Here is a 24,924-nt window from a genome sequence, read left to right as displayed (position 1 = left end):
GTCTTTTGAAATGGGTGCAAATAAACTCCGCAAAGTATAATCGCCTCAACTAATATTATAATATCTAAGGTAGAGAGAAGGCGTACGTTAGAGCCAGTACCCTGTGTGGTCTCTTCCTTTTTCTCCTCTTTGTTCTCTTTTCTGCTCCACTCTCTGCCAAATCTAACTCTAATTCCAAAACCTCCATAGATTTCCGCAAATCCGATCTAAAACCCACGATTTGGCGCCGCCATTTCGTCAGATCCGTTGATCTTCGCCAACTGCGAGTCCCAGAATCCGATCGGCTTTGGCGTAAGTCCCCCGGATTTGGCGTTCCCGTCGATTGAAACCGTCGCATTTAAGTAGCTCTCGTTGGTCGGATCGGAGGATCAAGGTAATGAGTAATATGGTGTTTAGTTCGATCTGTGCTAAAGGTTTGGTGAGATCTGTGGTTGTTTGCATTTGAGCTTTAGCTTTCTAAGATAAAGGTGAGAGACTTCCTTGATTTGATTACATACCAATTGATTAGAACTTTGTCTGCGTTCAAAGATTGCATCCTTTTTTGTTTCACTTAACTTTTTAGCATCAGATTTGAAACCAGAGATCTGAATTCTTGGTTGCATGAACTAAACCCTACTACCTTCACCAAATTAACTGCTCGTTCTTGTATCTCTATGATTCTTTAGAACCAAAATGCTAACGCAGCAAATTTGAGTCTCATGCATGCTCTTTGAGATTGAATTGGGAGTTGCCCTTAGTGTGTTGGATTTGGATCAGTCGCTATCATAGTGGTTGGCACAATTGCACTCATCGTAGATTTGGTCAATAATTTTATGGGTGGTGGGTCCTTCCTGTGCTGTGTCAACTGGTCCAGTACGATTCAGAGACTGGATCATGTTTAGGATTGAGTCCCCATCGCAAGGTCGATTTCGGCAAGTGTACCACCCCTTCTTAGCTGTCTGATACTCTGATCCTGATCAGGTTGCCACTATTATCTGTGAACTTCGTTGATTTTTTTTCAGTGTGGGGTCATTAAATTATGAAACTCTGCAGATAAGGTTTCCAGCTTTCAGTAGGAATCGCATAGAAGATTGAGGATTTTGGACATTTCCTTCCATGCATGATCATTATAACCAGATTCCGCCAAACATATTGGGCAATTAGATATGACTAGTTTGTGAAATTTTATTAATTTGCAGCTTTCTGAAGTTTTGATGCTAGAATAAGCTAGAAGGCTAGAACTCAGGTATTCTCCATTCTGAGTGTGTGACCAATTGGTAGCTGACTCATGAGACAAAGCATATTTGCTTTACAAATGAGTCTTACTTGTGATTGCTTTACTGAAGTTTGTACATTATTCATGGATGGTGAATTCAGGTGGTAGACATGCAGTGATGGAAGCAGAACTATGTTCATCTCAAATTCTATCTCCTTCTCGAGAAGAAAGTGGAGATGAGGAGCTCACAGTGCTCCCAAGGCATACAAAGGTTATTGTCACTGGAAACAACAGAACAAAGTCTGTGTTGGTTGGCCTGCAAGGCGTCGTAAAGAAGGCTGTTGGTTTTGGTGGCTGGCACTGGCTGGTAAGTAGTAGCTATATTATTGATAAAAGCTTATTGCACAGCATTGTTGTGACCATTGACTCAATTAACAGTAAGGTTCCTTGATCTGAACCATATTTGTGCATTCCATCCATTTGGCAATGTATCCTATGATGATCTTTAGTCTGAATAGTGGCAAGGTGGTTTCCAAATTAAATTTCCTTCGAAGAACTATGAGATCGTAGTTTCTATTGTGAATCAGAAAATTTTGGTCTTAGCTAGGGTAAACAAAATTGAATGTCCAGGAGAAAATTGGGAGCTCTTGCTGCTGCATTCCTATCTCATTGCATATCTATACACTTCATTCTGGTTGTGACTTCTCTACTACTATTAATTGTCCTGGTCCTTATATTATTTTCTCATATATGTAGTAATGCAAATGTCTTGAATGTGGGATTGCAGGTCCTTAAGAATGGAGTAGAGGTGAAGCTGCAGAGGAATGCATTGAGTGTCTTAGAACCTCCAACTGGTAATGAAGCTGAAGATGATGTTATTGACTGCGATAACTCTTTCTGCAGCAGCTCTGAAACAGGAGAAAAAGACATTGGCTACTGTAGGTTATTGTTCTTATACTTAAGTGTTGACATTAAAATCTAAATGCAACAATTTGCAGGTAAAACCACTTCTCACATAAATATTCATCGTGACAGCCAACATAGAGTTTCACAAACCGACAAAATCAAGGTTTCGGCATACAAGACCATGGACAACCTCTGCCAAGTCGATTAACCGAAGCCGACCCAAAGACATTCCCTCACATAGTTTCAAGCCTCAAATGGTGAATGATAAATCACAAACCTAAATTTTGTTCTTACTATAATTGACGATCCTCGTTTTTTACTCTAGCTGAAACTTAATCAGTAGCATGGCTTACACAGTGTCACTTACTGACAGGGAGTAAATTTGTCGAAACTTGGGACTGCCACCCTATGGAGATATTGGAGGCATTTCAAGCTGGTAATGTATTCCTATAGTTACATAATCTCACGTAAATGTAAATTATATCTAAAAACTAAGGCGTCATTAAATATGGACGGCAATACAGGTGAGCATTAACCCTAATCCATCGAAGGCCCAGCTGGTCCATGGTGTGCAGCATCATTTCCTCTCTCAGGTACCCACCTTTCAAACGTGGATATTTTTTTAGTTTGATCGCGCATGTGATCAATCTCTATTTCCCCTCTCCAAGTTGCAGAAGCAATTGGATGAGATGCAGGTCATTGTGGGCTTCATCCACAGAGCCAAGCAGTTGAAGACTCTATACTGTCAGTAAGGGTTCAGACCTATGATATGAGAAGTAGAGAACATCTACTATGAACTCGAGATCTAATGTATGCTTATTACCGAGTATGAAATTTGAAAGAGTTGATCACATAGAGTTTTCATTCCTCAGCAATCCAATTATAAAATAATGTATTGCTACTGATCAAGTGGAATGAGTAGCACAAGCCAAATGATCTAAAAGGTGTCTCTCATTTATTGAACCACTAGGTTGGTTTAGTTACATAAAGGACACGGCTTGTGATGAGTTTGACAACTTTGCAAGGGAAAGTCTTTATCCACTGAAAACGATTTCTAACAATGCTTAGTTACCTACCTGAAATGTTATGTTCCAGATCGGATGGCATTGAAGTCTATTCTATTTTTAATCATCTTATCACAATCTACTCTGAAGTGTTCATCGTCAACAAATTAATTATCATATGACATCTACTGATAAAGTTGGAAATAGCTTGAAGTAACAACCTAGTATCAACAATCTTGTCGTCCCTTAAGTAGTTGGATTGAGTGTAATGCAAGCCTTAGCCGTAGTATACGAAGGATTTGATGGTAATAAACTTTCAAAACTTCAAAGAAAGTTCTTCACATTGGTGATAAAAAAATATATGTAGGGATCTTTTTGCAAATGTCCCCAACCGAACTGCTCATATTATAACAAGTCAAAAGTCAACTCGAGAGAGGAGGTAATGACTAATGACCTTGTTCGGGTTCCTCGCAGCGACCATTAGCTGTCTTAAAAGAAAAAGAGGGAAAGATAAAAGGAAAGATTGATTACCTTTGACTTCACTCCGAGTCTTCCATTGGCGTACAGCAATTTCGTGCGCATCGTGGCGTGATTTAGCACGCACCGCTCTGAACAAGCCTCCAACCGGCGCGCGTTTAAGAGACGCGGGTCTTAAGATTCTCTTCTTCTTCTTCTTCTTCTTCTTCCATCGGCCAATTTCGATTCTGGAGTTCGAGCTCCTTCGCCGGCGACGATGCGAAGCCATGGATCGCCGTTCGGCGGCCGGAAGCATAGCTCTGGCAGCAGGATGAGCGATCCGAGCTCGGAGTTCTCCCGGAGCTCGGCTTGGTCCTCCACCTCGTCGTCGTCGTCGTCGAGCAGCCGGAATCCAGTGAGGATCGCCTCCGAGGCGTTTCGGTCGTGCTTCAGCTCCCCGTCGGTCAGATCGCCCGAAAATTCGTTCAAAGATTTCAACCGTCCTACACATCGTAAGTTAAACTTTGCTCGCGAGTTTTAAAGGGCATCTAATTATGAGATCGGATTGAAGTAGATGTTGGTGATTTAGGAAATGCAGATTCTTTATTTCCATTAAGGTTCATATTTTGAGCATTATTGGATATTTCTATTGCTTTAGATGGTTTGGAGTCGGGAAGTATTTAATATCTCTTTTAACAAATGCTATTTGTGCTTAGGCAATTTCTTTTTATAGCTTCTCTAGTGGTTTGGAGTCACAATTTAATAACTGAATGAAGCTCGAATTGGTTCCTAGTTAATAACTGAGGAAATCTACTGATGCATTTTGCTACAAATCTTATGGATTCTGTTAATGTTACTTGGTTTGCCAAATGGGGATATAATGACCATCTTAATGCAGTTTCATTTCCTGTTATGGTTGATTTTTTTGTTAGTGACACCTTCTATTAGCACGCATAGCAGCGGAAGCAATTACCGGAACGAAATGAGGCAATCTGGTAAGGGTTTATATGCCAGCGAACACAACAATTCTTCTCAAATGGAACATGGAAGTATGACATTCACCATGGCGGATATCCAGAAGGCAACGAAAAACTTCTCCCCCAATCTGAAGATTGGTCAAGGTGGGTCAGGGACAGTCTATAAGGGGCAGCTTGGTGACGGCACTCTTGTTGCAATTAAGCGTGCTAAGAAGGTTAAATGACATTGTTTTGGCATATAATACCTTCTCTCTATGCTTGCTTGGAAAAATAGAATTTGCTGAGGCTAATTCTGACCTTGGGCTATGGTTTTCTTTCCAGAATATGTACGATAGCCGTATGAATCTTGAGTTCCAAAATGAGATTCAAACTTTGCAACGCATAGAACATTTGAATTTGGTAAGGTATTACGGATTCTTGGAACATGAGGGAGAGAAGATTATTGTTGTTGAGTATGTTTCTAATGGGAATCTCCGAGAACACCTCGATTGTAAGTAACCTATGAATCCTTTTCTTTTACTGCCTTGGCATATGAGATGTTGCTTAAGAAGTTAGTCATGACCAAGAAAATTGAGATCACCCTTAATCTGGAAAGAACTATATATCTGTCTGTTGCTACCATAAATATTTTATGTGATGAGCTCCTTGTATTCAGGTTTGAATGGAAAAATCCTTGACTTTGCGACACGGTTGGATATTGCAATAGATGTGGCTCATGCTATTACATATCTTCATATGTATTCAGGTAGGTCTAAAGTTCTTATAGTTTGTTCCTGATATGTGCTTTGTCGTAAATGAAAATGTGAGACCTGGATATGAAATGAATTATGTAATTAAATCTTGCTGTACTTCCAGTTGCATGATTTTACAATCGTTCCTATACCAATATGAGAAACCTGGATATTTTCTTTTGATGGTTTGGAAACTTAAAACTCCAAGGTCTAGAATTTCTTTACTGAAATAAAAAGAATGTAAAAGATTTCCTTGGTCTATTCATGTATTCTCCTGGTTCTTTAATATCCAGAATAATTTCTCACTCCAATTTCAGTATTCTTACTTATAAAGTTGCCTTTTATGCAGATCATCCTGTAATTCATAGGGACATCAAATCCTCCAACATACTCCTAGCAGAAAACTACCGTGCTAAGGTTGCTGATTTTGGGTTTGCTAAATTTGCTCCAACTGACGACGGAGCCACTCATGTTTCAACCCAGGTTAAAGGGACTGCAGGCTATCTTGATCCGCAATATTTGGTAACATATCAGCTCACAGAGAAGAGTGATGTCTACTCATTTGGTGTCCTGCTAGTGGAACTAGTATCTGGGAGGCGCGCTATAGAACCAAAAAAGGAGCTTAAGGAACGTGTAACAGCAAAATGGGTGAGTTAATTTCCACATTATTTCCTTCCTCTTCAGTTGAATTCTAGGAATTAGACAGGCTAAAACTTATGAGGATTATGTGGATTCACAAACAGAATAAAGTTTGGATATTACAGAAAGTCTCCTTCCCATGCAGAGATTAAACTACATGTGAAGTTAAAAAAAACTTCACCATATTATACTTCTGATGTAGTGTAATTATGCTTAATTGTGTCAAATAATGAAGGCTTCATGTTTATCATTTCTTATTGACTTTCCTCTAGCAAGAACTGCGGTAAGTACACTACCGTATCTCTGAAACATATCAGGCACAACCACCAAATTGGCAGTTTGAGGATAGACCAAGTTATTCAACCTTATGTTTGTGATTATAGACTTGGTCTTTTTGATAAGTTTGGTTGCATCTTGCTTTATCTTGTAATGTCTAGTTGATTTTATCTTCTCTGTGGTGTACCAATTGCCACAGTGCTGTACTTAATATGACTTGCCTAAATGTGCAGGCAATGAACAAGTTTGTAGAAGGGAATGCAATTCAAGCACTGGACCCAAACCTTTCACCAACTCCAGCAACTAATTTGGCTGTGGAAAAGATTTTTGAGCTTTCCTGGAAGTGCTTAGCTCAAACAAGAAAGAATCGACCCAGTATGAGGAGATGTGCAGAAATGTTATGGAGCATAAGGAAAGACTATAAAGAGTTCATGCCTTCAAGTCCCCTCCACCAGCCAAATCATCCGAGAAGCCCTTCGCCAAAATTGCATTGATAGAAAGACGACGCCGTCCTGACTGACATTGCAAGTTCTCACGATGGATGACTTTACCTTGAAAAGAAGCTCAAAAACTCCAAAGACCTATAGTATACCTTATTTATGAAGTACCTGGGAAGTTTCAAGGAATCCCAGGTTTGGGCTTATGGTGCAAAGTTTGTTGTAGAAATTTGTACTAAGTTCTTTGAAATTTCTTTCCTTCCAGCATTATTCGACTTGGTTTGGCTTTCTCATGTATCACAGTGGAATAAGAATACGCTTTGAAATAAACGCATCCTGCATATCAACTGAGACACTATTCTGCTTATTTCTTGCTAGACTTCTGTGTTCAATGTTCAAACTCTCTTCAGCAAAGCTGCTCCAAATATTATAACAGATAAGATCTTGGAAAAGATAAAAGCAATGAACAAATATATATATATATATATATATATATATATATATATATATATATATATAGACGTTATAAATGTCAGGCCCAATCCAAGCCCAAGGAGGCCTACAGGTAGGTCGATTATGTTTCAAGATCACGAGATGATCCGATGATCAGAGAGCTCGAATCTTAACGGACATTTGGGTCCGTCTTTGACTGGGATCGGATGAATAACTCTAAATTATCGAGTTTGCCATCACCATCTATGACCCCACTTAGGAATAGTCCAGTGAACTAACTAACTAACGCGAACGTTAATTAACTCCCATCCCATTTGGATCTTAGATTTTTCTCGAATATTCTGTAGGGATATTATGGACATATCTTTGGTACTTTTATATGTAAATAAATCGCATTTTTATTTCTATTTCTATTTCTATTTCTATTTCTCAAGTGAATCATTTTATAATGCCTATAAGTTTTAATATATAGTATAAATACCGGAAAGAAATTGTCGCTGTTATGTAAGTACGTTGGCTCGAAATGCTGACAGGCCACAGTGCCACATCAGCCTACCTCGAGGCCGGAGCTCCGAAGGGTAAATATCGTAGTTTCATCAACCATCGTGCCTGTTCTCCTAAAATATAATAAAAGAGAAAAAGAAAAAAAAGAAAAGAAAAATCCCAAACCTAATAAAAGCCGTATATAGAGCGAGAGGAGAGGAGAGAGAAAGAGAGAGCTCTTTCCATTCCTCCTCTCCCCCAACCAAAGTATACGATCTCAAACCCCAACCAAACCCTAACCCACCCCAACCTCCTCCTTAGATCTCCTTCTCCTCTACTTCTCCTCCTCTCTCTATCACCATCTCCATCTCTTCTTCGTCTTCCTCTCCTCCTACTTCGACTTCCATTTCACCCATGCGGATCCGGAAGTGCGCCTCCAAGCTTCTCGGCTCCGCATCCGCTTACGCTTCCGGCCCCCAATCCCAGCTCTGGGCGTCGTCTTCCTCACCTGCAGCTCCGTGGGACGCAACCGTTTCCACTTCCGGGCTTATCTGCGAGCTCAACCGCTCGCCATGGGACCTCATGATGCCCGATCTCGAGCTCGCCAGTCTCCAGGTCAGGCTTCCATCCTATCTTCGCACCTCTCCTTTCTATTTTGCTCTCCCTTCTACTTCGTAATACGATTAGCCCTCGGCGCTTCTAGTAGGGAAGTATTCGATCTACTGTTATAATTATTAGGGTTTGCTTTGGGAGCCTTAAAATGGAAGAAGTTGGTGATGATTTATTAGCATGGCGCGATCTGATCTGGGTTTCGAATGCTTTTTATTTGAATCTTCTTGTTTCCAATTAAGGCGTAGAGGGGCGGTTAGGATTGGCGGACGGGAAGAGTAGGAAAAATAAAAGAGAGCGAGATAGAAACCCTAGATCGGTCGGTCCCCGAATCGCGATCAATCGAGGGTTGTTACTGTTTCTATTTTTTTTTACTGTTTTGCCCCTCTGCCCTTTTGGTGCTTTAGCTACCCTTGCGGGATTCCAAATCGCTTCTTCTATCGACAGGACGATGGAGATGGGGGCACTATGGGAAATGGCGTCAAGCTTGAACAAGACCAAGAAGACGACGAAGAAGGCGAAGTACCCATCTCTACTATCGCGAGAAGGTAAGCCTTAATTACTTTAGCTGTAATAATATGACTCCATTAGGGCAGTCTTCTTACTTTAGCACTGGGAAGGATAGAGAAGAGAAGAAGACGAAGAAGAAGATAGAGAAGAAGAAAAAGGTTGCGAAGAAGGAGGTAGAAGAGAGCAAGGTATCTGCGGTAGATACCGTCTCGATCTGCAAGAAGACGGACGGCAAGGGATGGCACTGCAAGCGGCCGGCGCACCACCCCCACTCTCTTTGCCAGTATCATCTCGCGCAGCTCCGCTCTTATAGCACCAACTACGGTGCTAGTAAGGCGAGTACGTCGCGAGCTGGAGCGGATGCTAAGAGTAGGAAGAAGAAGGTGGGTGATGACGACGCCAGCACTAACTTATACTACTATTATTATTCTGGCTTCGGCCCATGGCGGGGGAAGAGGAGGGGTGGAAGCCGTGGCGATAACGGTGGTGGTGAAAGCGTCGGTAATGAGCAAGAAGAGGAGGAGGAGGAGGAAGAAGAAGAAGAAGTCGGCCGAAACAACTCAGGAGCTCGGGATACGTATGAAGATAGCGTTGCAGTCGCAGGTGGCGACGAGGAAAGCAATGGTGAGGATGACGGAATGGACTCCGACGGAAGCGATGACGATGACGATGACGATGACGATACGATGAGGAATCGTAGGAAGAGAGGAAGGAAGCCTGTGAAAGCTCGATCTCTCAAGTCTTTATTGTGATATTATTAACCTCTCTACCTCTTGTTGGTCGTTGCTGCTGCTGCTGCTGCTGCTGTTGTTGTTGTATTTTAGTTTTGCTGCGAGCTGCAGTTTGTAAACAGGAAGATTGCATGGATTACATCTTCTACCGATGTCTTAAAATGGAAATCTCCTGTTCGTTTAGATCGTTAGGTCTTATCATGAAGCCCCCGGTAAAAATAGCTACGTTGCAACTACTACTGCAAGCAAAGGATATATCGAACCCGGTTCATCCAGATAAGATGGTGAACCGGTTCTCATAAATAATCCGTCTCCGGTTCAGCAATGGACCAGATCTATACTGACCTTTTAAGTCTTAAATTCCTTGGTAAAATTTTGTTAGCCAATCCTGAATAAGTTTACTGCCTAAAATTAATGTCAGAGAAAATGTACGCAATGGAGCATTAATAGGGCACAGCCGTGAAACTGCAAGTCGCACCACTCTGTCGATCCCATCTCCCATGCAGTGAATAATTATTATTCGGAGAATAAATTATCTCATACGTGTCTTATCAGGTGCTATTTCTCAACTACAATTAGTGCGTAAAATTAAGAAAAAGCTTTCTTCTTCTTTCTTCTTTTTTTTTTTCATACAAGTGATATAGGAATTATGAATAAAATCCAACATCAGTAAGGACAAAAGAGATCATTAATGTGAATTGTAGATGGGTAAAAGAGTTAACGAGAGAATAAGAGCCTATCACACTCAACTTTATCTTTTTTATCCAATATGAGAAAAATAGAAGAGGAAGTAAGTAGTTGGCAGAGGGTCCACAGGTTTGAGAGGGGTGTGTCCCACTTCGATTCCTTGTGGCACCAAATAGTTCCAAATCATTTCCATATGGAGTGATTGGGAGCAAATGCGCTAAAAGTTGTTGAATTGAAACGGAGCATAGTTGATCATGTCTGGAGACACTGGTCCATTGTCCAGTCCACTAGGTGGGCTCAGTCTGATAAAACAAAAGGAGGTTGTCACATATGCTTTCAATTGCTTTTCTTATGAAAACGTAACATTACCACCACCTTTATTCAATTTTTCTTTTCTTTTTTCCTTCTTTTCTTATCCTTTTTCTCCCAAAAACTCCACACACAAAAATAAAATAATAATAACATCAGAAAAGCTTTGGATGAGTATAGGTTCTTATAATAAAAAGTATAGCCTTTTACATGCCTTACCACCTTATGGCTCGTGTTCTTCATGCTCATCACAATTTTTACTCCAAGCTTCTTATTCATTATTATTATTATTATTATTATTATTATTATTATTATTATTATTATTATTATTATTATTATTATTATTATATATATACGAGCATTGAAAGTAAAAGGCAGAGAGATACTACTAATCCCCATACTAACATCTGTGTATTTACCTCAACATCCAAATGACATTGTCAAATTTACAGGTCAAAACCTTTCACGACCAAAATTTCATGGCTATGATGAGAAAAAAGGGATCAAAAGTTGCTCATTTCCTCCTTTTCTTCCCTTCCACTTTAACCTGTACAGCTATATCTATAGTTCTATAATACCTTTCATCTGTGTGTGTGTGTGTGTGTGTGTGTGTGTGAGAGAGAGAGAGAGAGAGAGACCTTGGAAAGAGAGCATTCACATTCATGCGCATCCACCTCCATCACCACCATCACCATCAATGGGATCCTTGGAGGAGGAGTCTTCATGTCTCCCAGCTCTTCTCGTGCTCCGCGAGCGACTTGGCCCAAACCCATCGTAGTAGTAGAAGAAGCCCTCCTCCCCGCAGTAACCGGCATTGCTCTTGTCCTCCTCCTCCTCCTCCTGGACTTCCTCCTTCCTCTTCTTCTTAGTCTTGTTCTCCCACTCCTCACCTTTACGAGCACCTGCTCTGGGAGAAGGAGACGGCCGCCTTCTATGCGCGAGGGACTGAGAGAGATGGTGCTCGCAGAGGCCGCTCCCTGAAGCCGCTGCTCTCTTGCATCTCCACCCCTTCCCATCGTTCCGCTTGCAAGCAATCATGGATTCCTCGGCCTCTGGCTTCGATCCCTCCACAGAGCTACAAAACAACGACAGATAGCTTCAAATCTGTAGAATAAGAGGAATATATCGCCTTCTTTGGCATCCACCCTACCTGTTCCGAGAACCCACAAAGCTCTCCTTTACCTTTAACCTCTCCTCGCCTTCTTCTGTCGGCTCTAATCTCTTCTGCAGCAAAACAACAAACGGCTCGTAAGCAGTTCAGAGTACCACCAAATAGGGTTCGATTCCCCTTCTCTTTGACTCATAAGGATAGAATCAAGAAGACCCATGTCGCGAATATGCCACAAAATTCGAAAAATATTCAGAACCGGGGTACAAGAAGACGATCCAAAGAACCCGAACCATAGGGTTGTGGTAGTGGGTTTCGTGGGGGTTTTTTTTTTTTCACCTCGGAGCTCGCATTCCGCACGTGCGGGAGAGAGGAGGAAGACGGCGGCGGAGCAATCGGGATGGTGGTCGCGCGCTTTCGGATCCTCATGGCTCGACGCCTTACGAGATCGTTTGCTTTCTCCTCGTTGTCTCTCTAAATTTTCTCGCTCTTTCTTTGGTGTCTACTGCTCATCGATTGGTATTCTACTGAGAGTATTTGGGCCTTCTTCTTTCAATTGGAAAAGATCCCCTGTTAGTTTGTTCGGGTTGGAGGAATTTGTTGCGTTACAGGGCTTGCCAGTCCCTAATTGGTAAGCATTTTTAAATTATATTTTCCCGCAAATTAGAAGCTGCCAAGCATCCTGACTGCAGCGAATTCCTGCATCAGGGCTGAGCTCAATTGTTAGAACAAAATATTGAGCCAATTATCGGAATATAAAAATTTATTAAAAACACTGGCTGTTTTATATCAATTATTCATTCACCTGCTACCATATAAATATTTATTATTCGACTCCATATTTTATATAAATAAATTAAATTAAATTAAATTAATTAAAACAGTATAACAACTCAGTGAGTTTTTTTCTATTATTGTCAAGGTAGAAATAGAAGGGAACCACATTATAGACTCAAATGAGAAACATTTTTAAATATTTTAATTTTTAAGTAATAAATATTCTCGAAATCACTAGTAACTCGAAATATTTTTGAAGTAATAGAAGTAAAAATATCCATCGTACATTAATATCAATATTAATAACTGCTTGTAATAATTTCTAAGTTTAAGTCCAGATCAAATTCTCATACAAAAATTACAACAGATAGCTGAAAGTAATCTCTTTTCCATCTTTCATTCGTCTTCTAGTTTCTGTTTCTTCTCTTTCTCCGGGAATAAGTTCTTCGAGCTGTCCCCGGAGTATATATATATATATATATATATATAGAGAGAGAGAGAGAGAGAGAGAGAGAGAGAGAGAGAGAGAGAGAGAGAGAGAGAGAGAGAAATCTTCTTGCTTTGCATAAATTTACCTTATTATCTGTACATTTTCCCTTTGATCTCTTCCAAGATACATATAGACGACACTCCAAGTTAAAGAAAAGAAAACAAACTTTTGAGATGCATCATCCTACCTTTCTATACCCTTCTTCTCAAATCAACCACTATAACACTAATATTGTCAGCACTCATCCTCCCAAGTGCAAGCCTAGCTAGCAATGTTGCTGCAAGAGAGCATCTTGGGTCAGATTCTTGCACCAGCTCCTCATCTAGGGCAGCTACTGCATTCTCAGATTCCTCCAAGCAGCGTCGAGCGACATTGCACGCCAGATCGTTCGGTATGACATCCCATAAGCCGTCGCTCGCAATAATGAGACATTCGTCTTTATTGGTTCTCTCCACTATTTTTATATCGGGATCGGATATAACTTCAGGCTTCAAGTATTTGTCCCCTGTATAGAGATTGCAAATCAACATATAAATGGTCTTGGCTAATTTAAAGTTCAAGACGAAACAAAGATTACTAGAGAAGGTAAATACATATCATTTCACCAGTTTAAAATATTAGTAGCAGACAAATATGACTTTCCTCAGCATTTCGAATATATCGATTGAGGAGTTCATCAATTTTGTTGGATAGTTGAAAACTGGATATCCTATAAATATGTATATTTCTTCGATTTACTTGACAAAAGCAAAATATTCACACTAAGATAGGTGCTATCAACATTCATGCCTGTACTTCTTTATTCCTCAATATCATATGCAAATTCATTATATTAGATAACCAACCTGTTGGGATCAACAATTACGCAAGAATAAGAACTGTAGGATGTTACCATCAAGACACTACAGGATATAATTCATCGTAGTTTTGTAAAAAAGTGAACCATCTCCATCGTAGTTTTGTTCATCACATTATTACAGCTAGTTCTGATGAAGGAATAATTCATACTCTCACAAATCAAAATCCAGGTAGAAATATTTATCATCGAGCTAAACAACCTCTTGCTCTACGCAATCAGCCACGGAGAACAAAACAATTTGACTTCATCTCCTAACTGACTCCATTCTTTATGAACTTTATAGTGCTTATAGAAATGTCTACTTGTGAAATTGGGTGTGCTTCAGATGATAAATTGGTGCAGCTTGTGACATGTCTTCATATCATGCATGATGCATCAAAATTCCCCATCAGCGAGGAGACCACCGAAATTGTTGTTCCACATTGATCACCAATTTATAGATGATTTTAGGCCCAACAAGGCAGACCAGCCATATGGGATATCCCTTTTTTCGCTGGTAAAGCAATTCAACTATACTGGCCAGTTGAACTCAACTTCATCACTCAAGGTAGTTAAAGATGTGACTTTTGTGGTCTATCATCTACAATCTACAGTTTCGACAAGCTGGAAGCTCTATAAAGAAGAATGCAACTTGAGAAGGAAAAGAAGTGGGCAGGTGCTCCTTGCTTAGGATATCGAAGAAAGTGGGAAGAGGAGAAGAAGCAAGTTTAATCTTAATAATAGAGGATCTAATCTTTCTATTTACTGTTAAATAAAGGTGCTAATGCCTGCAAGTCACGTCAGCAATGAAGTCCTTAAATAGCCCAACATTGCACAACAGTTCTTTCTCTTTTTCTACAAATAGGGACTAAAGTATAGACTTATCATGTGAACTACCAACCCAACGTTCGTTCCACATGCAAGGTAATCAATACAGTAGGCGAATCAATTATGTAGCACATTACCCAACAAAGGGCCAAAATGTAAACAACCAACCAGTTTTAGCAATACGGAAACCAAACCCATTGAAAACTTTATTAAGAAAATTGCAAGCATTCGGATGGTTTAAGAGACGCATGCATGGGGTCGAGAGAAGCGTACCTAGCGCACGTGACATGGCGAGGATCCCATGGACGCGAGCTCCGTTCACAAATATCACCCGCCCCCCGGCCGCCTCAATCCTCGCCAGCTCATCCGGCCGATCCGGCTGTAAAAAAAAAAAAGAAATACATACATCGTCGCATGTAACTCATCCATCCATCGTCTTTTGTTGCGGGTCGTCGCAGCATACAACAGTCAAAAGGTGGACGCGAATTTGCCAACCTCATTCTTACAGCCACAAAGGCAACATCTCTCTTTTACCAACGAGAGAACGACGCGTGGCGATTTCTCAGGTCGCCGTCGCCCTTCTTGGGACTCAATGGGGGACCCCAAAGGGTGAGATCACCGAATTAAGATCCGTCCGATCTTGCCACGTGTTAGGTCAGCATTACACGTGTCCGGCTCGGACGGGGAGATCATTACGTAATCGAATCTCTCCGTTCAAATTTCTAGGCACACGCGACCACGTGGCCGAGGCAAAGATGGGTAGGAGAGCGGTCCCAGGGGGAGGAGAGGAAACAAGGATTGGTTTTGGGTTAAATTTACAGTTAGTGCCACTATGCGTTTGATTACCTTGTGGTCGTCGGAGAGGGGGATGGCTTCGCCATCGCGGCTGAGCACTGCTCGGGAGTCACCGCAGTTGGCGACGAGGATGCGGTCACACGCGACCATTGCGACCACCGCGGTGGACCCCACGATGTCGGACTTGAACCCCGACCGATCACAGGCGCACGGCGGAGGGCCCACGCATCCGCATGCGCAAGCCGCGAGAGCAAGCTCGTCCATGCGGGCGAAGCCACGCGCCACTGCCGCCCTCCACGTGTCCTCCGGCGAATCAGACTGCCTTGCGAGCTCCTCCGAGAGCAGCACGTGCATCCGCTCCTTGCACAGAGCCGACACCTGCGATGATCATAACATCTGGTCAAAAATGGACGGCTAGTGTCTTCTATGGCAGAGGTCAGAGAAACTCCACCGTTCGATCAATATCAAATGTACTTGGAGCAGCCTTTCAGTACCACAAGTTCGCATAAAAAAAACTATTTCAAAATTAGATGAAAAGGAGCCCGCGAGATTGAATTAGGATCTTTTGCTACGAGGCAAAACCGTTACATGCTTCAAATTTCTAATCATTTTCATCAAAAAATTAAGAAACTGCGTAATAATGCTCTGTTACTAGAAAAAGGAAAGTCCAGATATGTTTAGAAGATAAGATTTACGTGACAGCCGCCGTGGCCGTCGAAGACGGCGAAGAAGTCCAGCGGCGAGCCGTCTTGCCGGCAGAAGAAGCCCGGACGGACGGAGACGGCGTCTTCCATAACCCTAGACCGGCCGGGGAGCGACACCAAGCCGAACGCGACCGGCGGTCTACCCGACGACGAACCGGAGACCGAAGGAATCGCAGGATCCGGCGATCCCCCTTCTTCGCTGAAGGATAATACCGGCAAAGTAGTCGATCGTGTCCCCGCGTTAGTAGCCGGTGGCGGCACTTGCTCCGGTGGTGAAGGCGGAGAAGGAGGAGGCGGCGGATCGGATCCGGATTTGCGGCTCCTCTTCTCGCCGCACACCTCAGGATTCGCGACCTCCCGCTCCCGCCTCTTCTCCCACCGCCTAGGGTTATCGGCGGCGAGGCTCCGCATCTCGATCCTCTCGCGGCATTCCGCCGAGGATTTGCCCTGGCCCTCGATCATCGTTAGTTTCACATCCGCCATCAAAGGGTCCAATTCGTCGGATGTCGAGATTCCGCTAGATCTCCTCCGTTCATCATTACCGATGGGAGTGGTGTCGTGACGAGAGAACGCCCAAGGCCTTTCTATTCCGCAGAGGCGTTTTCTTATATAATAAAGGAGGAGGGGAAGGAAGAGGTAAATATAATTAAACTGGGGATTTTAAAATTTGAATCGGAAAAATTGTTCCAAAATTTCGGCTATGTTGTTTTCCTCGTGGAAGGAGCTCGGGCAAACAACTCTACGCCGGGCAAGTCCTATGCCTGCCCGACCTGTCCCCTGTCGACTACGACGTCTTGAGGTCATGACACGTGTATGTGGGTACGCGTCATTCTATCTGAGGGGGCTGCTCGCGCGTGGTAATCTCACCCGAGGCGAGTTCTAGCGCCGCGGTGCTCCTAGCACTATGGTGCCATTTTGCAGGAAACACCTTGTCCTGGTGATATTATCGGAAAACCCCTTCGAAACTCGGTGCTTTTCAAGTCAAGAGAGGAGGAGAGATTAGTATGTTACGTAACGAATATTATATGAGAGAAAATCTTATATAGGGAAGAGACTTGTAGCGTAGCGTCCGTCTCTGATGTGTTTCACAATTAATCTTTTATTACCTCTCGTGATTAGCTCAAAAAATTCTGAGAGGGCTATCAAAAGTGAGCGATGAGACGTATCCGACCGTACACTTTAGGCCCAGCCCAAACGTGACGGTGTGCGACACGCTTGCCATAGGAGCCATCCACGGCCGCGGCAGGGGTACAAGAGCGTGGCCCCCCCCCCCCACCACCACCGACCTCATCCTCCCCATATTTGCTCGTCCTGGGTGAAACGTGGCTGCCTACTGCTGCAGTAGCCTATCCAGTCAATGGAGTTGGTGCTTTATCTTCGACACGTGGAGATGAAGGGCCTGATCCGGACAATGCTAACAGCAGACAGCGACATTGACGACGTGGCTCCCTTATATATATATATATATACATATATATATATATATATATATATATATATATATATAAATGGATCCACGTCAGCTTTTACACTTACGAGGACAGGACGTCTACAAATTGACAAACCGCCGGGTGGGACACGTGTCGGACTATTGGAGGGCATTTGAGATCCAGTCAGATAATTCGGGATTGCGAGACAGATGATCTCCTGCAGATCCAACTGCAGGGACTTTCTACGGCAAGAATAAAACCCACATATATTCTAATTATTTAGAGTTTTTTCGAGAGTAACGTGCTTATCCGAATTCCAAATCTACCTTTGAAGTAATCCACAAGGAAAGGAGCAGGCTTTGATTTGCTAGCATAAAAAGTCTGGTGATGGCCTCATTATATTGCCGCAGCCTGTCCAACAGTGGAAAACCTTTGATTAAAGCCACTAATTTAATGGCTTATTCAAAGTGTTTAGCCAAAAGCATGTCGATCAATCAATGCAGGATCTTTCCTTTATGAAGGACCCCTTTAGTTAATCCAATAGCAGCACGACATTAGTACCGCATATTTCACTTTTTTATTCATATCTAATTTAACTATGCATGTGATATATTGACTAATACAAGTAGCTGGCAGCTGCATTAATAAATTAACACCATCTGTTAAGAATGATGCACTTTGATACGAGTCCTAGGATGCGATGCCATTATAATTATTAGTGTTAGGCTAAACGTTAGCTCATTCAAGTTAGGTATGTACGCCAACAGAATAAATATTAAATCATAGTACTTAAAAAGAAAACAATCCTAGTACTTGAATCATGAATAGCTTATAAACAAAGGATAAATGATTACGGCAGTGAGGATGTCTGTTAGTGCCGAGTAATTAAGCATCATGGAATTCGTAAAAGGACGAAACGTGACCAGATATATTATTGGATCCGGATTCGGATCCGAACTGAGTCGGATCTATAAGTATTCGGGTCGGATTTGTAAAAAATTAAAAAGTCTGATTTGGGCGAATCCGACCCGACAAAAATTGTCTTGCAAATGACCCAAAACGGACCTTATATTGTCACGAATGTAGGGCTTACGTTTTATCTTTTCAAATTTTATATCCTTAAATAACATACTATTAAGTGCATCAAGGACTAATAGAGAGGAAACAACATAAAATGTTTCTGTTTTGTTGGTAAGGAGAGTATTTTTTTTTTCGAATAAAGTTAAAATAGCGGGCTCAAAAGGTAAATATTGAAAAGGCCCGGTGTGAACCGTAAATTTCCAAATGGCAGGGAGTGCAATGTAATTTTCCTATGGTAATGAGATCCAAAACACTATTCTGACTAATTCGACAACGACTCTCTCCGTTTAAATCAAATCCTTCCATTGCCAAAGCGGCAAACGCGTCACTCTCTCTCTCTCTCTCTCTCTCTCTCTCTCTCTCTCTCTCTCTCTCTCTCTCTCTCTCTCCGTGAAGCCTAAGGGCAAGAACTCGAAATGGCAAAGATGGAAGAAGGCACCCGAGACCTAGACCAGCAAGACGAGGAGCCATTGGAGGAAAGAACCCTAAATCTCCTCAAAGACTCCAAGATCGACCAAGGTCCTCTCTTTTATACCTCTCCTCTCCTTCACCTCCTCTTTTCTTTGATGGGTCTTCTCCATTTCGGCATTTCCATCATCGGTTCCGCAGAGCTTTCCGCGTCGAAGGGAAAGAAGGGGGGCGGGAAGAAGCACAAGATGAAATGGATGAAGAAGCCGATGGCCATGTCGGAAACCATCCTCGAGTTCTTCAACGAGGACCTCAGGGAGGCCGCCATCAGATATCTCAGTAGCTACCTCGTCGAGGTCCGCCAAATCTTTCTTCTTTTAAGATTCTTCTTGCCATCAGATAAGTCTGTTTCTTGATCTTTTTTTCGTCAGTTCGACTGATTTTGGAACTCGGTTTCCTTGCAATCGTTCTAAAGCGTAGTGCTTTCTAGTTTGATCTCTCATGTGGTTTAAAAAAGAGATTTTTTCGTCCTAGCTCTTATCAGGAATCATGGCTGTTTGATTAAAACTTATACGGGTTAAGAATGTGGTTCTTGTCCATTTCCTTTTCTCTTGAGTAATTTTGGTTCTTGATGTATCTGCGAACTTTTCTTTTTTAATCTAATTGTGTCTGTTGAATTGCAGTTTTAGCAGCTGTTTAGTTGATCATTTGTTTAGCAGAAGATAATTAGATCACATTCTTTTTATCACAGAAAAGGGTGGAAGATCCAGATAATTACTACCGGGCTGGTTTTTTGGTGTTCAACTCCTGCGGTACAATGTGCATCTTATTGCAGGTTGTAACTTGTGTGGCTTTTAAGATTGCTTCTATCATCAAGGAAATAGGTGGTGTAATATATAGCTCTGGGATTCAACAAACAGGAGATTACGAGTTTTTACATGAAGATGGATGCTGGAAATCTTGATGCGAGATGCATTAAACGTCTTGCTAATGTTTTGACACTCTTCCAGGTAAGCGTTATTTAAAGCTTCATGTTTGCTTTCTCTTTCATTATGATTGCATTTCCAAGTTTACTTTTCTGCAGAGTGTTGCGGCTAATGAAGAAACGAGGCAGAAATTTGTTGATTGTAAGAATTGAATTTCGGCATTTCATGATTATTGGGGAATGGTTTTGCCTAACTAGGAATCAGAGATGTGGGAAATGGAAAACCTGGCAATTTCGGATTTCTTTTCTTGTGACTAACTTCATGATTCTCAATTTCCTGATGATTTTATGATTTTATCTTGTCCAAAATTTTCAGCCCGGGCTCCAAACTTCTTGATTCCCTTGATATTGTTTGATAGCAGAATAGAGGTGTTTGACATTATTCGTTCCGTTGCTCTTTCTGTTATTGGAATTTTATGCCAGGTAAAATCTCTTTCCATCTTTGTCCATTCATGCTATAAAAGATGGTAGTTTGGAGGTGACTCGTAATCTTGTTTAAAGGGTAGAGAACCACGAATTCTCCAGTGGGCTATTGAAAATGATATGGTGGAAGCCTGTCAAACCATTATAGAGATCGGAAGTGAGCTCAATAAAGTGGTAACTATTTAGAGGAAACCAAAATCTCTTTCCTTGTTGTTTTGTCCACCGTTTCATTGCATCTCTGCATCTTTGCTATCTAAAGTCATTTGCTTGTCTCTTGTATGCCTTGTTATTTCTATCCTATGCATATTTCTTTCCTAAGCAGCCACAATTGAATGACCATTAAAATAAGCTCAATCCTGGAAAGATACTAGTCAATTTAAATTCTTTCACAAAGTAATCCACTTCTCTTTGTCTTCAGTAAGATCAATAAAATGCTTATGATATCTTGTTTGCTCAATCGGCTTTCCCACTTAATTGAGAAACTAACCGCATTTCTTGTTGAGCGCAATTTCTCTTGAAATTTGTATACTGAGATGAAATAACTTTTTCATTCGGTTCCAAACTTTGGTTTTTCAAATTTGTTAGATATCTACACCAGCATGTCCCATGATGATGTTATCACATTGTTGATCTAGTCTATTATGGATGGTCTGGTCAGATTCTTTTCTTGTTTATCTAGTATTTAGCTATCTTGTGGTTGAAGGGTTCAGTACAGCTAGTAATCTGGGAAGCTATTAGTTCTTCCCATTTTCTTTTGCTGCAATCTCTTAAAATTTTTGTAACTTGTATTTTACAAAATTTGCTGATACATAAAGAAAAGAAAATAGAACAATAAAGGCTGCTGAATATGAAAAGTTGGACTTTTGCAGATAGCATTGCATATTCTTGAAGCTATACTTCAGGATAGCATCGGAATATCCTACATCTGCAATCCCATCCGTGATATTCTGATCAAAACACTTATGGAAACATTGGACAAATTGGTGAGTCTATTGGGTTAACATTGTCCTTCTCTGGCACATATTCCTCTTTCTTCCCTAAAGTTTTGTTTTTTCTTTCTTTTGTGATGCATATAACTTAAAAAGGTCAACATTCTGGCTGTTGAGCAAGTGGTTTCTCCTCGGCTTCTATTCCATGTTGTCAGATGCTACGCTATTCTTTGCACCCATCACAGGTTAATAACACTAATGCTAAATTGAAGTTCAGATACTTTAACTTCAAGATTCTTCCTAAAAGTTACCCCTAGTACTATTATCTACAACTTTTTAGAAGTGGACAGAAGATTGTTTGCATGTCTGTTGAATGCCTTTCTATTTTGTTGGGAATTTCTGGGAATTCCATGGAGTTTTATGTGCATTGTGTTTCAGCTTCAGCATTTTTAATATCAGCTTTTCTCCAAAAATGTCATTGTAAATGTTTCAGGGGATATAATATCGTAAAGAACAGCCTCCCAGATGCTATCACAAGTGGTGACTTTAAGGAACTGACAGAGGTATACTGATCCAACCCTGCAACAAGATTGAGATATTATTTTATGATTCACCCATTACCTCCTTTTGCAACAACCATAGGAGTTCCCAGTGATTAGGGCTTTACTGCATCAACTTCTGCTCAGTGTTGGGAAAGTTGAAGAAGATCAGGTTTCATGCAACCAGGTTCATATCCACCCAGATGAAGGAAAGAAAAATAAACTTGCTCTTTGTGCAAAAAGTCCACCCTCGCATAATATGCTTGCACCAATATATACAGGACATAACCAAGTGATTTTATTACCATCTTCTTTTGAGTGTTACTGACCTAATCTTTCTGTGGAAAGATGTATCTTTATGTTGTTCAAGTTCTATTTCTTGTACTGTTGGAAGCTACAGGATAATCGTAGAGTTCATATGTCTGTATAGTTTCTCTCCTCCTCCCTCCTGGTTGTATATAATTGTCTTGTAAATCCTCTTTTCTCATTGTGTCATTACAATTCTTTCACTTGTTGCAAGAATAATCTTTTTCATCCTGTTGACCATTTTTTTTTTTTCTAGTTGTGCTTATCAAACATACATTGCTATTATGAGCTCTGTTTTTTATTATTGGATCCTCTTGTTTCAAGAAATGTTTGGTTTTCTTGTCAGATAGTTTATGAAGTATGTGAAAAACCCCCCTAATGTTACATGCTATTAACTTACTATGCTGCAAAAGGTTGGTCAGGCCAATTTAGATGACCCTACAGGCTTACCTAAGGCCATGTCTTTTTGACTCAAAATCTTCTCTGTGCTTGTAAGTTGGACTGTCTTCCAGTCCAATAAAAAAATATATCAAATGCTACTTTCTTTTAAAGAAGCAGCAAAACTTTTGTCCTCTCCTTTTGATTTGGCTTGTGCCATGTCTACTCATGCAAATGTTATCAAAAGTGCAAGTGAGATTGCATTGAGATACTCTTTATAACTCCAGCTTTGTTCTCTTTCATCTGTGTATCACCACAAACCTATAATTTACTAGCTTTGGTGTGACAGAAGAAAGCAAGTCATATTGTCATGCATTTACTTGTGTCTGTCTTTTCAAACCAAACTTTTTGTCTTTGTTGTTAGTTCACATTGTTTGCCTACATACAGTTGTTAGTTCCACAATAATTAACCCTTGAAGTGCTGTTGATGACATCATCCTTGGCTAAATAATTCAACATAGGTCTCAAGGAAACTACTGGGTAGATTCTGCCATAGAATTACAGTTTTAAATGTGAACTAATTAATATCTATTACTTATGCTACCATGACCGATATGTTACTTGAGGAAAGAACCACTTAATTAATTCGTGAATCAGCTACAAATATCATTTTTAAGAGATTAATTGTAGCCAATTATGCAAATCGTCAAATGCTTGCAGTTGGGGAACTTGGTGACGTAGAAAATCGTCAAATGCAAACAACTAAGGTCTAAGAAGGTACAAGTGCATGATCCAACCTTCCTTATTGGACATAGTAGTTGTGCTTCTTTTGCAGCTAGGGAAGTCATGAGCATTTTATGAACTCATTTTAATTAGTTGTTAGTCATATACCATCAGTTCATAACATGAAACATAGTAGGTAGCACACTTCCTTCTGTTCTTCCAAGTCAAGTGTGAATATCAAGGAAATTAACATTTTTAAACAGAGGTGATACACAAACAAACACATAACCACTAAATATAACACTCCATTGTAGACCCCATACATTATAGTGAGAACCTTATATGAAAACCAAATGGAATAGCTAAGAGCAACTGTACAACAAAAGCATGCATGTTACTATGTTGCACTACGTATACTATAAAGTTTATGTTGCAGTCCTCTATATATCATATACGCATGCATGCTAAGGCTGATGGCCAAGCCTGAGCTCCAAATCCACCTCTCTCTCTTCGCTCCCATCAACATGCCTGCTTAATCCCAAGCACAACTCCTCACCAAAAAGAGTCAACTCCTCATGACTACGGGAAACAACACCGTCATCCATGGCGACCCTAGCCTCGGATGTCGACGCCGCCGGGAAGTACATGTTATAGCTGCTTAACTCATGTGGGTGGCTATAATACCCATAGCCATCCAAGTTGATCATCTCCTGATCAGGTACTGGTTTCAGCACCGAGGTCGACATGGTCGCCGCGCACCGTGGCGCCTTACCTCGATCCTTGCGGTGGATGTTCATGTGCCCTCCTAACGCCTGCGCGGTCGTGAATCCGCGCTTGCAGAAGACGCACTCGTAATAAGGACGACCAAACTCTGCGCCATTGCTTATGGCTTTCGACTCCTTGTAGTTGTGATCACCTTCCATCTCTAATTAGCTAGCTGCCAGATGGGTGGAGAAAGTAGTACGAAGCTGATGAGAAGAGGAAGGGGATATGAGGTGTTAGGGTTAATATATAGTAGTAGCAATGCTTGAGTTAGCTTTGTGTTATAGTGAATTAGGACAGAGGGAGACACGGTTTTGGAGTCTAGTTTTGGGGGTCTATTCGGCCGGCCTTGGTGGATAGCTGCCTCACTCACTACTGGCTATCATCCTCTTGTTGGTTTATTACAGTAACACTTTGGCTGCAGCTAATAGCTCTGGTTGCTTTCATCCAAGAATCCATCTCTATAAAGTAATCCATTCTTCCATGTTTAGAGAAGTCTTGGTATGTGGCTAGAATTTGCGTGAGCTCTTCATACTAGCATTGCTATCTTTAGCAGTAGTCATTTTGAAGAACGAATCATGCGGTCAAGAGTTCTATGTGGAAGGAATCTCCCAAGAATTCTAAGTTGTTTTTTGTGTAATACGTACGATGTACTCTTCTTTTGCTAGTATTTTATTATGTTTTAAAGTATTAATTAAGGATAACATCGACGACAGTGATGCCAAAGGAGGGAAGGGGCTATTATTCCCTTAGGGAAGCATGGAATTAGCTTTTGGTGGAACGCGTGAACTCTTTTCACTGAGAAAGTAGCCACGAATTTTTATTTATTTTTTCATTCAAAATAAAAAAGAAATAAGATCCCAAAAGCAAACACTCATGTAGTTCATTACTCAGTTCAACCTAACTCAACCCCACGACATCAATTACTCTCATAATATCTATGGCTTTCTTCGTACCCCGTCAATGAATGACAAATAGAAAATAGTCAATAAACGCCCTGAGAAGAAATTAATACCCA

The 24,924-nt window shown here is 41.1% G+C and overlaps 7 protein-coding genes across 11 annotated transcripts; 4 read left to right on the top strand and 3 right to left on the bottom strand.

Moving 5' to 3' along the window:
* Nucleotides 1-86: 86 nt before the first annotated feature.
* LOC140760997 (uncharacterized) lies at nt 87-2,952 on the top strand. Of its 3 annotated transcripts, none has more exons than XM_073098149.1 (8): nt 87-373; nt 1,179-1,225; nt 1,357-1,562; nt 1,983-2,133; nt 2,231-2,358; nt 2,475-2,537; nt 2,626-2,694; nt 2,776-2,952. In XM_073098149.1, the coding sequence occupies exons 3-8, from the start codon at nt 1,374-1,376 to the stop codon at nt 2,851-2,853; spliced, it is 678 nt and encodes a 225-aa protein (XP_072954250.1). In that variant the 5' UTR covers nt 87-373; nt 1,179-1,225; nt 1,357-1,373; the 3' UTR covers nt 2,854-2,952. The 3 variants fall into 3 exon arrangements, with proteins under 3 accessions (XP_072954250.1, XP_072954248.1, XP_072954249.1); XM_073098147.1 differs by having other exon boundaries at nt 2,770-2,952; XM_073098148.1 differs by lacking the exon at nt 1,179-1,225 and having other exon boundaries at nt 2,770-2,952.
* Nucleotides 2,953-3,198: 246 nt separating this feature from the next.
* On the top strand, nt 3,199-6,974 carry LOC140760996 (calmodulin-binding receptor-like cytoplasmic kinase 2). Its single transcript, XM_073098146.1, has 6 exons — nt 3,199-4,073; nt 4,494-4,753; nt 4,860-5,028; nt 5,194-5,283; nt 5,619-5,917; nt 6,418-6,974. The coding sequence occupies exons 1-6, from the start codon at nt 3,839-3,841 to the stop codon at nt 6,676-6,678; spliced, it is 1,314 nt and encodes a 437-aa protein (XP_072954247.1). The 5' UTR covers nt 3,199-3,838; the 3' UTR covers nt 6,679-6,974.
* Nucleotides 6,975-7,796: 822 nt separating this feature from the next.
* Nucleotides 7,797-9,575, top strand: LOC140761336 (uncharacterized). Its single transcript, XM_073098615.1, has 3 exons — nt 7,797-8,172; nt 8,614-8,714; nt 8,792-9,575. Exons 1-3 carry the CDS (start codon nt 7,972-7,974, stop codon nt 9,426-9,428), a joined length of 939 nt encoding a protein of 312 aa, XP_072954716.1. The 5' UTR covers nt 7,797-7,971; the 3' UTR covers nt 9,429-9,575.
* A 1,229-nt stretch (nt 9,576-10,804) lies between these two features.
* On the bottom strand, nt 10,805-12,148 carry LOC140761488 (uncharacterized). Its single transcript, XM_073098839.1, has 3 exons — nt 11,851-12,148; nt 11,554-11,627; nt 10,805-11,478 (listed from the first exon to the last, which is right to left on the bottom strand). Exons 1-3 carry the CDS (start codon nt 11,938-11,940, stop codon nt 11,064-11,066), a joined length of 579 nt encoding a protein of 192 aa, XP_072954940.1. The 5' UTR covers nt 11,941-12,148; the 3' UTR covers nt 10,805-11,063.
* Nucleotides 12,149-12,830: 682 nt separating this feature from the next.
* LOC140761271 (probable protein phosphatase 2C 68) lies at nt 12,831-16,568 on the bottom strand. Its single transcript, XM_073098535.1, has 4 exons — nt 15,935-16,568; nt 15,291-15,617; nt 14,718-14,823; nt 12,831-13,283 (listed from the first exon to the last, which is right to left on the bottom strand). The coding sequence occupies exons 1-4, from the start codon at nt 16,424-16,426 to the stop codon at nt 12,970-12,972; spliced, it is 1,239 nt and encodes a 412-aa protein (XP_072954636.1). The 5' UTR covers nt 16,427-16,568; the 3' UTR covers nt 12,831-12,969.
* Nucleotides 16,569-18,818: 2,250 nt separating this feature from the next.
* LOC140761397 (uncharacterized) lies at nt 18,819-22,298 on the top strand. 3 transcript variants are annotated; one of them, XM_073098702.1, is made up of 11 exons: nt 18,819-18,972; nt 19,063-19,217; nt 19,613-19,696; nt 19,782-19,871; nt 19,946-19,988; nt 20,163-20,269; nt 20,348-20,443; nt 21,139-21,252; nt 21,355-21,443; nt 21,692-21,761; nt 21,841-22,298. In XM_073098702.1, exons 1-11 carry the CDS (start codon nt 18,870-18,872, stop codon nt 22,063-22,065), a joined length of 1,176 nt encoding a protein of 391 aa, XP_072954803.1. In that variant the 5' UTR covers nt 18,819-18,869; the 3' UTR covers nt 22,066-22,298. The 3 variants fall into 3 exon arrangements, 2 of the variants coding, with proteins under 2 accessions (XP_072954803.1, XP_072954804.1); XR_012104570.1 differs by lacking the exon at nt 21,355-21,443 and having other exon boundaries at nt 21,841-21,914; XM_073098703.1 differs by lacking the exon at nt 20,348-20,443.
* A 1,310-nt stretch (nt 22,299-23,608) lies between these two features.
* LOC140761310 (transcriptional regulator TAC1-like) lies at nt 23,609-24,067 on the bottom strand. The gene has a single exon (XM_073098582.1). The coding sequence runs from the start codon at nt 24,065-24,067 to the stop codon at nt 23,609-23,611; it is 459 nt and encodes a 152-aa protein (XP_072954683.1).
* Nucleotides 24,068-24,924: the final 857 nt, after the last annotated feature.

This window comes from Typha angustifolia, chromosome 6, assembly GCF_048772165.1.
Source record: "Typha angustifolia cultivar Huaian chromosome 6, ASM4877216v1, whole genome shotgun sequence".
Classification (NCBI taxonomy): domain Eukaryota; kingdom Viridiplantae; phylum Streptophyta; class Magnoliopsida; order Poales; family Typhaceae; genus Typha; species Typha angustifolia.
This window is presented reverse-complemented; position numbering and strand designations above follow the sequence as displayed.